The following is a 15,640-nucleotide window of genomic DNA, read 5'->3' on the forward strand; positions in this document are numbered from 1 at the left end:
TCTTTTCTGATCTTATGACACATATTGATTTATTGTGAGTAAAAAGTAGCCTGGTTTAAATTGGTGATAAAAAATGGGCCATTGTGTAAAAATGCAAAGGGGTTTGAAACAACGAGCAAGAAGATTAAAGCCTCTCCACTGATCTCAGTGAAAACATTTCAGAAGCAGCCATTACTCAGTAGCCGGAAGTAAAAAAAAATGATGATTTCTTAAAAATTAAACTTTCATCTAATTTAGAAATTTATGATAGCAGTTGTTTGATTTCAGGACTAGATAATGGTTTATACTTGCTTCGAGGAGAAACAAAAATGACTGTGTTTTCTTCTTATGTAGATAAAATCTCAGACAACATTTGTAGTGCTCTGATCCAGGGTGAGAGAGACATGGATGCTGTTAAAACATGGGCATTTCCAAACGTGGCTCCCTTCTCATTCAACTGCCATCAAAAGGACACTGTTTTAGGGAATGGAATCAATAAGACTTAAAATTAATATAAAGATTTCAGCTTTTTAATTTCTCTTTAAATATTTTTTGCTCCATCAAAGATGCTTTCATTGTCAGTTATTCATGTTCACTGAGACTGAGCTAGTAATAGAGATGTAATTTACACTCTGATAAAACATCTCTCAAAAGATTTGCAAATGGTATGAAGTCTTCCTAACTCTATATAACAAAGGCCATACTGTGGTATATAGTGAGAAAATGCAAAATAAAGAAATTATGACTAGCTTTGCTGTAAAGAATTTAGCCAGTGGAGAGCCGGGCGTGGTGGCACAAGCTTGTAATCCCCGCATTCGGGAGGTTGAGACCATGGGATCCAGGTTTGCTGACAGCCTCAGCTACTTAGTGAGGCCCTCTGCAACTCAGTGAGACCCGGTTTCAAAATAAAGAATAAAAAAAAAAAAATTGGGCAGGGAGTGTAGCTCGGAGGTCGAATGCCACTGGGTTCCATGCCCAGACCTAAAAAAAAAAAAAAAAAAAAAAAGCCAGTGTTGGTTTTTTGGTGTTTTTTTTTTTTTAAAGAAATCTTTTTTTCTTTTGAGATTGAAAACTTTCAAATACAGTAAACTTGAAATTTTAGCCAGAATTGTGACCTAACACAACACTGGTCTGACACCAACTTTAAAAGCAAGAAAAAGGAAATGTCCTAATTATTAGAAGAATGAAAAGAATAGAAAGAATAGCTAATATATCTGGGCAGGTCTCTATATGCTTAAGGTAGGTGATTAATTTTTGCTTCATTTTCTTCAGAGACACTTCTAGTGTGCTATAAATCAATGACAGCTCAAAACCCAAAATCATTCTTTCCTGAAAATTTGCCACCATCTGCCATTTTCAGTGAGCAGATTTCTAAATATGCATCTAACTCCTGTGGCCCAAAAGTATTCTTTTCACTCATCTTCTTATCTTCAACTCAACTAACAAGGTTGACTGTACCTTTATTTATTTATTTATTTATTTATTTATTTATTTATTTATTTATTTATTTATTGGTGGTACTGGGGTTCCTGGAAGCCCTTCTACCTCCAGGCTACACTCCCAGATCTATTTTTACATTTTTATTTGGAAACAGGGTCTCCTAAGCCAGCGCGCGCGGCTGGCTTCGAACCTGCGCGATCCTCCTGTCTCCGCCTCCCAAGCGCGGGGATTACAAGCGTGCGCCACCACGCCCGGCTTGACTTTACCTTTAATTTGCACAATACCCATGTGATGACACTGCACCGGAATAGTTTTCTATAGCCATTATGCTTCATCTAGAACAAATAGACATTTTTTTTTATTAGGAAGCTAAAACATTAAAACTATTTAAACTAAAGGATACATTGGGAAATCCAATGAATTCACTGAGAAAATGCATACTTCCTAAGATCTGCATTCCCAATTTCTTTCTGCCATTAAGATAAATTTATTCCATACATTTTTTATTGGTGCGAATGTTTCTATATCTATATAGCCACCTAAGTATGCATGTTTGTGAGTGAAGTAAAAATGAATTAGAGATTTAAATAAATTCGTTGGATGATTTGGCATTTGAATCCATATTAAAAGATGTCTCAGATTGATTTTTTCTGTTTTTAAAATTTAAATCTCTAATCAAAAAATTTGTGAGAAAAAACTTTATCCCCCACTACCGGATACATACATACAAAAATATATGCATATATATGTATGTGTGTGTGTATACCACATATAAACATATAAATTACATACCATATATATTACATACCACATATAAAGAGGATTTTTTTGAGGAAGGAGGTGAAGTTGTCTTTTGTACCTTTTAGTTCTTTAAGTAAAGAGCAAGTTAAACTAATGGTTGAGTGCAAACTGAAATTTTAGAATAATAGTGCTTTTGAAAGCAGCTTTTCTAACGTTAGATGTCTAGCAATTTCATTTTTTTTTTTTTTGTGGTTCTGGGCATTTAACCCAGGGGCATTCCAGCTCTGAGATACACCCCCAGCTCTATTTTTATTTTGAAACAGGGTCTTACTAATTTCAGAAGGCCTCACTAAGCAGCGGAGACTGGCCTCGAACCTGTGATCCTTCTGTCTCTGCCTCCCAAGTACTGGGATTACAAGCATGCACCACCATACCCAGCTCAGTAATTTTTCAATAATATGCTTCCTGAAATATTTTAAATCTTCCTACTTGATAACACTGAAGATATCTCTTACTTTTATATAGTTTGTAAAGGGCATGTTCTTACAGATTATCTCCTTTTAGCCTGATTACTCTCTCTCAAAAAAATTAATGGGATCATGAATTTACATACCTAGTCAACAATAAAACTGCTAATAGAGATTTAGTAAATTTACTGAAGTATTCCAGCCAGTAAGTAATTGATCCATGTTAAATTATATTATAAAATTTTTGTACCTGAATTTTATGTTTTGACAATCATACAATAAAATTTCCCTTTGATATTCTTCAAACTTAGCATAAATAAAAATACTTAGTTGTTTATTTTTAATGTATTTATCAATGCCTTATGGTCTAACATAATGCAGTCCATAGGAATAGTGACATACATACACATAGGTCATTTGGCTTAAATTGCGAAGTAGACTACGCAGTAATGTGAAATTACAAAATATGTAAAAATCTTCTCTCTCTTTTCTTTGTAATCTTCCCCAAAAGAAGATTTGTTGGTTTATATTTTCTATGCTGACATAAATGTGAACGATTATTTTTGCAAAAGAGAAAAAATGGAACAATTATACATAATATGTTTTGTTTTTAAATTGTTAATAAGTCTTCTAGCAGCCAAAAAATAAATTTAAGAAATAGGTGTTATTTTAAACTATATATCATTCTCCTAAGGGTTTGAATCGCATACACAGAAGGCAATGTGATTCATTAAGAAATAGACTTTGCAAATGTGGTTTTTTGAGTTTGTATTGAATAGAATCAAGCTGTGAGGGAGAAATGCTGCCATTCCAATGTTCATAAAAATACCTTTTCCTCTTTAACTGCAAGGCTTTCCACTGCAGCTCACTGGGTTGATGTGTTCCAATTTCATTAGTATGAATTTTACTAATTAATATAGTTTACAATTTTGTGAGTAATTAATACTTCATTAGTATCCATCTAAAACTTGCAATATAGTCTCTCATTTCCTTCCATATTATTAGAAGCATATTGAAACACAGAGGAACTCTTTATGTAGGTTTTGGGAAAACAAGGTGTAAGAATTTTGATTGAATATCCTCTTTGGGATAAATCACTTAATTTCCTAAAAAATGAATTTTCTGATGTTACTAAAAAAAATAGGAAACCTCAGCATTTACTGAGTAGTGTTTTTCCTGTTTCCCTAAAAGAATAGTAGCAAGAAACCACTGTGTCCAAGGATTACTTCTTTCCTCCCTATGGATTTATTTTACATTGCCATTTCTTTCTATACCAGCTTCTCATGCCAATATGGCCTTCATAACTTATCCCCTAACAACCTTGCCACTTATAAAAACAAAAAAGGTCTTTTGTGTACTGGGAATGGAAGTCAAGGATTCTCTATCACTGAGTTACATTTCTATACCTTTTTAGCATTTTTATTCTATTTTTGAAACAGAGTCTCACTACATTGCTAAGACTGACCTAAAACTTGCAATCCTCCTGTCTCAGCCTCCCAAGTATTGGAATTACAGGCATGAGCCACTAGGAAAAATATCTTTTATCTAGCCCAACATTTTTTAAGGTCTAATTTGTGTTACAAACACATTTTAGTATATGATAAACTTAATAAAATATTATAATTATTTGAGATACTATCAGAAAAAAGGCTTCCTTATTCTTTTTATTTTAAAAATAACCCATTCAATACTGTATTTGTTTCTTTTTCCAGAAACACCTTGGTTATCAGTCTTTCTTACAACATGTGGTTTGCCTTTTTTATTTATGTTAATTCTTATAAATTATGAAAGACAGAGATAATTGGATATTTCTAAGGCTTCATTTACATGAAGATACAGGGAAAACCTGGCTTCAACCTTTTCTTCTAACACTTAAGAGTGAGCATCAGGTCCCCAGAAGTTTCAGTACATTAACTACAACAGCCTCACAGAGAGCAACATATTAATATGTCATCACCTATCAGTGCATTAGTTACAGGAATGTTACCCACGCAAGGATTCTGGTTTTGTTAGTCATGGTCATTTGAAATCCTTGGTTGCTGGGCCTGGTGGTGCACAATTGTAATCCCCGCATTTGGGAGGCGGAGACAGGAGGATCGCGCAGATTCGAAGCCAGCCGTGCTGGTTTAAGAGACCCTGTTTCCGAATAAAAAAGTATAAAAATAGGTCTGGGAGTGTATCCCGGAGGTAGAAGGGTTTCCAGGAACCCCAGTACCACCAAAAGAAAAAAAAAAGAAACCTTGGTTATTAGAAAAATTATTTGATCTCGTAAAATACAGTTTTTAAATGTCACATTATCTGTCCACCTGGTAAACAAAAGACAGTGGTGGACTATAATCTTGGGTAAAGAGGAAATTTTGACTGCAGTATATATTTCCCAAAGCTTCTCCCTCACAGTGATGTTTATAACACAACCTCCTACCACTGCACTAACAACCTACAGCTAACATAACATATTGCCATGGTATTGGCTATCAGTTATGGCAAAGGCTATTCTTAGTAGTTCCTATGTGTTATCAGGAGCAAACCAAGGACTTCCTTTCATATCCAACCTTGGAGAGCTTATTTATCTCCTATAGTTCTTCAATATCTTATAACCAATTTTTTTTAGGAAATACTCCAAAAGAACCCAAATTTTAATCAAAATATTGATACCAAAAATATGATCAGACTCTTCCCTCCTGCCTCGTGTCCATTGTTTTTGTGGCTAACATATTTATCTATGTTCACTGAGGGAAAGATGACAATAAAATATTCTTATAATAAAAGGAAAAATAACTTTGATCAATCAATCATTTGATAAATAAAGTGAAGCCATGATAATATCAAATCACAAGTAGGGTATATAAAACTTTTCAAGGGACAATTTGACTTTGTAACTCTGAGGCATAGACAGACTGTCCAGAACATGTGCTTCAGTTTTCACTGAAAGCCCTTTAATAATAAAACACCTTCATAAATATGGTGTCTCCTTGAAACCCCTGTGAGAATAAGATGCTGCATAAATACATGTTTAAATAGGACAGCAGGCATTGGTAGAATAGAGAGAGTGCTCATCTGTCTCACAATTTTCTGGGGGTAAATATAATTGCAAGACATTGTCAAAAACAAGAGTCTGATATAGGTGAACAGAGTGTGGGTATTGTGGACATCGGAACAAGATGGCAGGATTTCCCCTCAAAATAGGTAGTTTCACACTGAAAATAAAGGCTTAATTTAGTTAACACATTTCTCAAGATTGTATTAGGCATTCATTGGACCCTGGCGTGCTTCTCTTGTGGAACGGAGAAACAGACTTGATGTCGGTCTCCCTGGAAAAATTATTTCCTTACTTTTACCTTTTGTTTTGGAACAGGAAACCAGAACTCTCAGAAAGTGATAATTCTAATTGCTTTATTTTAAAATGCCAAGAGCTGAATACAGTTTATAGTTCTCATACTATGTGTGCCTCACTTATCACATAATGTGAGTACTATGCAGTTAGACTTCCCATCATTGTCAGATATGGAAAGACATAAAAGTAGTCATTTTCATTGTACCTAAAAGCATTAGCTTTCTTTGACGTGTCACAAAAGACCACAGTTTGCATTTTCAGGTGATGTTCCTGTGCCTTTCTGCAATGGAGACGGACGAAGAGCATTTTATGAACTTCGTATCTTCTTGTTTTAGTAGGGTCTTCATGGTTGTGCCTATGTCTCCACAGCCAAAGCAAAGCAGACATTTAAGGTAATTACTTAGATAATTAAGGGGAAAACCTCTCCTTTTAGCTTTGCCTGTGAAGCCTTTGCCTCCAATTAAATGAGGGAACTTGGGCACAAAAAAGAGAATAACTTACTTGTTTTTTTTTTTCTTTTTCTTGTTTCAATGAGTCACTAAACAATATTTCTCTTTTGTTTTTCCCATAATATTTGTAAAACCTGCAATCTCAGTTTTATTGTGGTTAAGTAGAAAGTAGTAGTCTAGTCTTTTGTGTCTTCTTTCTTAGTGTAAATCCAATGTTTTTCTGTATTTCTTCAGGGAGCTTATTAAAGTTTTTTTTAAGTCTAAACCTAGTGTTATCTTCTATATGCAATGCGATCATTTTCTTTGCTTTCAAATATTTTATTTTATTTTATTTTGCAGTGCTGGGGATTGAACTTAGAGGCATTCTACCTCCAAGCTATGCCCCAGCCCTATATTTTATTCTTTATTTTGAAACAGGATCTCACTGAGTTGCAAAGGGCCTCACTAAGTAGCTGAGGCTGTTAGCAAACTGTAATCCTCCTGTCTCAGCCTCCCAAATTCTTAGATTACAAGGGTGCACCACCACACCTAGCTTTAAATATAAATAATACAGTTGTGGAGTAAAAACGAAGCATCATTTAATTTCCAGTCTATTTTCATTGCAAAAATTGCTCTTTGCAATTTAACACATGGAACCTGATGGGCCCTGGCCAAATTCCTGCTCACGACACAGTACCTAATCTCCAGCTATATCAGCAGTAATCTAACTAACATGTGTGATTTATTACTCTGGTGTGATAAAGCTTAATGAGGAGAGAAATTGGTCAGGACTTGAATTTGAAGTCCTGAGTTTTCCAATGAACATAGGAGGATTGACTCATGTTTAATTTTTAATAATCATGATCTAGAATAGCTTACTTTAGAAAATTTGGTCTATCACACACAAATGTATAAAATGATTTTTGGAAGGATTCCATTTCGTAAGTTTTGTTCTGAACAGTATGAACATATCTTGAAAACTCATTATGAAATTTAGTTTATATTTCAAAAAGAGTACAATTACATGCACTCTTTAATCCATCATATATTTCTTTATGCATTTACCGTGTTTGTGTGCGTGTGTGTGTGTGTGTGTGTGTGTGTGTGCGCGCATGTGTGTGTGTGCGTTCACCACATTGAAAGGAGTACTGGAAATCCTCAGAATACAGTTACTCTGTAAGCTCAGTTTCTTTGCAAAACCACTAATTATTAGTCCTATTCTAATTATCCCAACAATTCAATATAGTTGAATTGGTTATCCCTATTAATACCTGACAAGCACAGGAAGGAGGTGAGTTCTGGATGTGTCACTTGGAAAGTTTCTTCACAACGTTCACAAGTTGGGTGGCAGGAACACCAGACACAGTTTTCTTCAGACATGTTGAAAGAAATGACCTAAAGACTTTGGGAATCAAGCTATGATATAAATGTGACACCTGAGTTTGTGGAATTGATCTGACTGTGACCCACATTCTGCACCAAGGTTGACTGAGCCACTGTTGCTGGCTGGTATTATGTTTCCCTTTTCACTATTAAGGTGTCACCAGGTTAAAGAGAACTTTGCCTGACAGGTTTTCTTTGTTCAAAGAATATGAGTATCTGTGTTCTTTTCACTACTTAAATCGCCACACATCTTGCTCTTCTCTTAAAAGTACTTTTTTTTTTTTTACTTTTCATAAGTGCTCTTTAAAAAAAAGTCATGTTATTGAACTAGAGAGACAAAAGTGTTGGTATCTGAAAACCCTAGAAATGATTCTATTTTAGGATGAATCTTTAAAATAAATTCTTTGAAGTTCGTATGATCATAGCAGGTGTCATGGATTTTACCTGAGAGGTTCATAATAGAGCCAGGATGTTATTTCTTTGGGAGAAGTTCAAATTTCCTTTTGGGGAGGCCAAACTTTGTGCAAAGTGATCTCTTCTATGCTTTTCTATACTTTCTTTTCTCAGAGAAGTTGAGCAGCAGAAGGGAGGATGTTTTGCCGAGTTTTAGGAAAGACCTTTGCCTCAGAATTACTTGCATTTCTTTCTGAGTAAGTACAGACATAGAATAATGATATTAAAATTGTTATGATTAAAGTTAAATACACCAAAATCAAGAGTAAGACCTGCTTCTTGCATTTCTCAGACACCCTAGGGTGCTCAAAGAAACAGTTGGAAGCAGAGCTATATCCATTGTCATTTTTCTGGTCCTATAACAATCAGAGGGGCCCTCGGTGGGTGCAACCCCTTTCAAGTTCATCTGTCTTCTTGGCCTAGAATTCAGGAAGCTCTGGGAAAATACCAAAAGCATCGTAGACAGTGATCTAGTGATAAAAACAGGGCTTAGAAGACCTCATTGCACCTTGGAGCTGGGGTTGCAATAACTGGAGGTGGTGAGAGGCCTGTGCAGTACTGTCCTTCTCATCCTTACCCCTCTCAGAGGCTGCAGTCTGCTTCTTGTGGTTCTACTTCCCTCCTGCACTATTCCCTGGAGGAGGTCATACCTCTTGCTTATCTTTTGCTGGAAGGTGTGCCCAGATATCTTCATGTCTGAGATTCATTATCCACATCTTGGCTCAGTTTTCAGTTGTTCCTGCCTCGTTTCAAATATCTTTTCATGGATGTATTGTGCTATAGTCCTCTTTGCTCGAGGTGTTCAATGCTACACTTTGATCTCTGTCCCTCCCATTTAGACCTCCTTCAGTCTTGACACATCTGTCAATAACTTAAGTTGGCCACTCTCTTTGAAGCTTGTTTGATATGAAATGCCTTTCTCTCTGAAGCGAGATTACCTTTTTATCTGAATTCATTGACATTTCTTAGAATAGTCTGTTTCACTTGATTACATTTTCAAATGCCCACTTTTTCACTCTGCACCCACAACAAGTTATAAAAAAGGTGTAACACATTGTTGTAAACATTTGGATACCAGCAGTTTCCACTGAAGCAGTGGTCAGAGAGAGGTGTTCATGTACTGAAAATGCTCCCACTGATTGTACACAGCCTGGACATTCTCAGTTAAATATGCTGATATTACATTTTCATTTTTTGTGTAGTTTTTGATTTTGCAGTACTAGGGATGGAACTCAGGGACATTCTACCTCTGAGCTACATCCCATCCTGTTTTTTTATTCTTTATTTTGAAACATGGTCTCACTGAGTTGCAAAGGGCTTCACTAAATAGCTGAGGCTGTCTGCATATCTAAATCCTCCTGGCTCAGCCTCCCAAATGCTGGGATTACAAGCATATGTCACCATGCCCAGCTGAAATTTTTTACTGAATATCTCCAAGCCTAATTACTGAGATCCAGGTATTTCTCCAGAATAGCCCAACACCTTCTTAAATTGTTAAGTATTAGATTTATGATAAGCTTCTTCTCAACCAAGCTCTACCTGATTTTCTAAAAACAAACAAGACATATTTTGATTAAAATGTATTTACTGTGCCATTTAAACAGGTAACTTTTGGTATATATTTGCAGTACTGGGAATGGGACCCAGGGGCATTTTACCTCCGAGCTATACCCCCAGCCCTATGTTTATTCTTTGTTTTGAAACAGGGTCTCACTGAGTTGCAAAGGACCTCAAAGGACCTCACTAAGTAGGTGAGGCTGTCCACAATCCACAATCTTCCTGTCTCAGCCTCCCAAATGCTAGGATTAGAAGCATGTGCCACCACGCCTGACTGCTATATTTTAATAGAACAATTCGTAGAAAATTTTTAAATTCATTTTAGTAGCAGGGCACTTAAAGATTTATTTAAAAGACTCAGAGATGAGGTGTTTGGGAGAATACTTAGAACAGTACTTGGTGCATTGATTTAAAGAAGTGATGTGCTGTTGAGGGAAACCTCAACTTAGCATCACAATTAAGCTCTGAATATACATCTTGTTAGACTTTCATGTGATGTGTGTTGCATGTCTTGGGGATAGATTTAGAATTGGAGTTCCCAGGAGAAGTTTATCTACCATGATGTTTTTTCTCTTACTCTGTACTTCAAGAATGAAGGAAGGTCATGAGAAGAAGGAAAAGTATAGGATGAGATTCAAGGAATAAGCAGACAGTATTTAAAGGGTAAAAGAGGAAGTGTCTCCAGCAGAATTAGAAAGGATTCAGCATGAAGGAAAGTTCAAAGGTACCAGAGAAGCAGTGAGTGAGACAGAGACAGAGACAGAAGGAGCCAACTTCAGCACTGATAGGAGCACAACTTTGGCAGAGATGAGGGAAGAAGGGTGATGAGAGGCTGGTGGGAAGGGGAGAGGAGAGACCAGGCGGACACATGCATTGAGCACTGGCCCTGCTGGCTTTCTCCTAAAGGCAGTAGGGAGATTCTAAAGAATAGATGAGAATGGGAGAGATGTGAGTACATTGTATTTTGAATTGTTTATGTTGTAGTGCAGAGAATGAACTGAATAAGTGTTTAAAATTGGAGGGCCACCATCCAACTATATTGGGTCTGGGAGCGAGAGGGTCTTGTCCATGGCCACTCAGCCTGGAAAGCTACCTGACAAAATTCCAGACATTATATATATGTATGATCTAATGGGTGAAGCGCTCTCTGTCTCTCTCTGTCTCTGTCTCTGTCTCTGTCTCTCTCTTTCTCAAGTATACTTTTATTGGTGCATTGTATTCTCACATCATAATGTAGTTCAGAGTGATAGAGACATACATGCACACAGCACCTGGTGAGCAACCCCCAGCACCCTCCCTACTCCCTCTCCTTCTCTGTGTAGGATATTGACATTGGCATTGATTATTTCACATATGTACATAATGTCAATGGAAGTGATTCCTTCATTAATAAGCTTTCTCTCTTGATGTGTAGGTTATTAAAAAATAACACACTAAATTCCTCTTTGTTCATATAAATAATAGCTAAAAGCAGCATGTTGATTTGGACTTGTTCTGTAGAACATTTTTTTTTTACATAAAGGAATCAGCTGCATTTCAATAGATCATAATTTCCAATTTTCCACTTGTTAATAATAAAGAGTTTCTCTTTCTTCCTCCTTTTGGTATGGGGGATTAAACTCAGGAAATCTACTTCTGAGCAGAGAGTCTTGCTAAATAGCTGAATCGTGGTCTTTCTGTGTCAGTTTCTCAAGTATTGGGATCACAGGCATGTAGCACCATGACCAGCTAGTAAGGGGGATCTTTGGTGAGAATTTTACATAGAATTAAATTGTGGGCTACTCATAGAAATGAAAAAAAAAGAATGATGGAAAATGGTGTTTTTATATATTATAACTGTAACTTTAAAAAATCTCTGTGTAATATCATTTGACAAGAGTCAAATAAATTAATAAAAAGGCACAGAATAGTGCTCTTTTCAACAAGTTCTTAGAGATTTGTTACCCTGCGCTCTTACTCTCCAGATGTTACCCAGATTCTCAATTCCAGATTTGCCTGATGATTTAGTACAGGTTTTGTTTAGCATAGCAAGCAGGGCTATAAAAAATATAGTACTCTGCTCCAATAAGCCCTGTGGTGAGACCAATGCATTTATATTAAAACTCTTCTTTGGGCCAAAAACCCTCCCTGGAGCATTCTTTGACTATTTGCAAGTTTCTTTACAGGAGTCCATTACATTCATATCCAGAAAGCAGTGATTCCAGATGTGTGGCTGAGTAAAAGCTTTAAACATGAGATAACACAATTTATTCTTCTCCAATTAGGTCTGCAAGTGTACAGCAACAGATATTTAGCACCTACTACGCGCCTAGCTCTGGTGTCATGAATAAAATAATGTGAAAAATTTCTTCCCTCCCTCCCTTCCTTCCTTCCTTTCTTTCAGCACAGGGGTATTCAGGTGTACCTCTGAGATACACCCTGAACCTTTCTTTTTGGTGGTATTGGGGTTCCTGGAAACCCTTCTAACTCCAGGCTGCACTTCTAGACCTATTTTTTATATTTTTATTTGGAAACAGGGTCTCTGAAGCCAGCAAGGCTGGCTTAGAACCTGTGTGATCCTCCTGTCTTCACCTCCCAAGTGCGGGGATTACAAGCGTGTGCCACCATGCCTGGCCACCCTGAGCCTTTTACTTTTTATTTTGAAACAATGTCTGGCTAGTTTGCTAAGCCTGGCCTCCAACTGAGATCTTCTTGTCTCAGCCTCCCAAGTACTGGGATTACAGGTATCCACCACCATGCCAGGATAGTCTCTTTTCATATTCTGGAATTGAGAAGATAGACAACAAACTTATAGATCAAGGTTTAGATAGTAAAAATCCAGATACAATTGTGTTAAACTCTGAGAAGATACAGTTCCTGTCACAACTACTTAATTTCATTATTTTAACAACAATAAAAAATGTATTAGCATGGCTGTGTTCCAATGACATTTTATTTATAAATATGGATTGCAGGTCTCATTTTTCCAGGGACCATAGTTTGTTTGCCTCTGATATATATCATTAAATAAGCTCATCTTAAGTACAAATATAAAATAAGACACATGTGACTGCTTTGGTGGGGTGATTGGAGAGGATTTTCTTTGATTAAGCTAAATCATTTTTTCAAGATTAGAGAGTGTATTGCAAATATCTCCATTTAACTTTCTCCCAAAATGTAAGTAAAACTATAAGAGTTTAATTACAGATTATAAATTTGTAGAATATGAACATACTGCTGTGTCCAGGGTTTTAATAATTGTTACATCATTATCAGAGAGAATTTCAGAAAGTAGCTCGCTCTTAAACCCCAGCCTTCACTAATTCAGGTTATTTGTCAAATGATGATACTCAGCGAGCACTGAGAAAATATAACCTTGACCAGTATGTCTTTTTATATACTGCCTTGAATTGTATGAATGGTGTTTTATACTAGTTTCTATTCTGGCTGCTTCCTATGGTGTTATTCTGTAGTTGGCACATTGTAAATGAATTATTATGGCATGTGGATCAGAAAAGATAAAAGAGAATACAGCTAGAATTTCAATAAGAAGTGGCTCAAATTGATAGATTTTTTTTTCACAATGCATAATTGCAGCACAACTTGGCTACATGGAAAGATCAATTGAAGAAAAGGTGGAGACATCTGAATCTCAAGTGATATCTCTGATAGGATTTGTAGTGTTTGTTATTTTGTATGGAGTTGTTAAGGTCTGAGTCATATGCCAAACTCAAGAACTTAAATTTACCAATAAAATGTGATACTTGGCTCAGTAGAATAATCTGTCAGACAACAGATATTGTCTCTTATGTGTGAGGAGCTGAATAGGAATCATGGACTCACATCTCACAGATCCAGTTGGAAAGAGAATCAACAGCTAATAATACAAACAGAAGAAGAGAAAATGAAAAATGTCATGGGAAAAATGTCATGAGGCAGAACATGATTGAAACCATAGGTACATCAATTAATTTGCCAAAATTATTGTGAACACTATAATGAACGAAGCACTGTTTTAGTCACTGATGAATTTAGACAGGTGAGATCAGTATGCACTGAATTTATCTGGAAAGCTACCAAAGAAAAGTCAGAAATTTACTGTGTCTTGAGAGATACATGGGATTTCAATTTGAAGAACAATGATGGAGGATAAGGAATAGGAAAAATTCAAGGGATGTTGAATAGTGAGTGGGACCATTCAGTGTAAATTACGTAGAGAATTGGGACACAAAATAATGTGAGTGAATTCGTTTCTTTTCTGCTTATTTTCACTCATTATTCTAGAGGCCCATCATTGAGGGAGCATATCTGGTGATAACATATCTTAGCTAACAAGGTTCCAAGGGGACATGGAATATCATATGGAGATGGGGAATGCAGGTTCCCTGATATTTTCCTTTTCTTAGATTTTGGACAGTTGGTCTGATAAAAACACTAATAAAATTATTTTTTAAATGAAAAGATTTTTATAAGGTTAAGTGATTCTGCCAACAATTTGCTATAACCTTGATCAAATGATTTAAAATGTCTCTGTAATACAAAATTATAATATTCAGTTTTAGAGGACTTCTAATTCATTCATTCAGCAGATATTCCACAAGTTGTTTTTTTTTTTTTTTTTTTTTTCTACCTCCTGGGAGTTGAGTGGCATTTATTCAGGGTCCCAGCTTTTAAGAAGAAAGCTTTCTAGTAGAAATGAGCTCATTCCAAGTAAGCAAGTATATTAGGTAATTTGGGGTTCTGATAAATGTTAGAAATATCTGGTGCAATACACAGTAATGGGATTCAGGAGAGATAATTTGGGTTATGCTCCAAAAGATGGCCTTTTTAAGCCAATGATGTTTGATGTGAGACCTAACTGCTGAGAAAGTGGCCAATCTTATGAAGAACAGGGATTGCAATAAAGAGTTAACACAGGAAGGTCAAGTGTAAAACTTGGCCTATCTGAGGAGCAGTGTGATAGATATTTTAGCAAGTATGGGAAGTGAGAAAACATTAGAAGTCTACCTATAATGGCCGGTGGTTGGAAATTATACTAGATTTAAAAGGAACATCTGCCCTCTAGTGTTCTCCATGGCTTATTTATTTCTCTCAGCTCTACTCAGTACCATGAAAGATGTTAAAAGTTGTGTGTGCATATTTGTTCTGTGAAATAAATTCATATTTCTTAAGAATTTCATTTGAAACTCCTTAGTATATGGAACAAGAAAATCTCTAGGAAGGCACCTCCTATTGAAAAGGAGAAATATATTTATTTTTATAAATGAGTAGGACTGGACACAGAAAGAAACAAGAATTGTTCTGTTGAGATGGATGGTTTGCATATTTTAGTTGGTCTGTTCATTCTTATATAAACTGGGGCAAAACAATGATCCCATTAAGTGATTTTTCCCACTTCCTTATTTTTCTCTGTTTGGGGTTAAAAAAAATAAGCCCAGGGAATATTTTGGTTCAGTGTTGTGGGTGTAAATTCTTTCTCTCTCCCCCCACAAGAAAATTCTGAAAAGTAAGTTATGGAATTTTCTTGTTTATGAACCGTATTCATCCCTCTCACTTTGTGCCCATCCCCCAAGCATGGAAAGTGACAAGGAGACAATAGAGAATAGAGTGAGGATGTGGGGCCTGTGGCAACCTCTTCATCTGCGTCTCTGGTCTCCGGCTAGGGTCTAGCTGTATCCGACTTCATGCAATGTAGTGAGACCTTATTTCAAAATAAAAAATTAGCCGGGCCTGGTGGTGCACACTTGTAATCCCAGCGCTTGGGAGGCTGAGACAGAACTGCACAGGTTCAAATCCAGCCTCATCTACTTAGTGAGGCTCTCCTCTACTTAGTGGGACCCTGTTTCCTAATAATGTATAAAATATGTCTGGGAGTATAG

At 36.3% G+C, this 15,640-nt stretch overlaps 1 protein-coding gene across 2 annotated transcripts in view; it reads left to right on the forward strand.

Annotated features, from left to right (window-relative positions):
* GAS2 (growth arrest specific 2) overlaps positions 1 to 15,640 on the forward strand; it is a gene marked incomplete at both ends in the record, with an annotated part of 120,204 nt that overhangs the window by 72,771 nt on the left and 31,793 nt on the right. Inside the window, one exon of one of the 2 annotated variants that reach the window (XM_080697240.1) lies at positions 6,300 to 6,353. The exons of the other annotated variant lie outside the window; for it this stretch is intronic. Within the exon in view, the coding sequence (XP_080553366.1) occupies positions 6,300 to 6,353 (54 nt within the window). The remainder of the gene's footprint in view (positions 1 to 6,299; positions 6,354 to 15,640) is intronic. 2 annotated transcript variants of the gene reach the window in all.

The sequence above is a fragment of the Muscardinus avellanarius genome (genome assembly GCF_963383645.1).
Source record: "Muscardinus avellanarius genome assembly, chromosome: 1".
Taxonomy (NCBI): Eukaryota; Metazoa; Chordata; class Mammalia; order Rodentia; family Gliridae; genus Muscardinus; species Muscardinus avellanarius.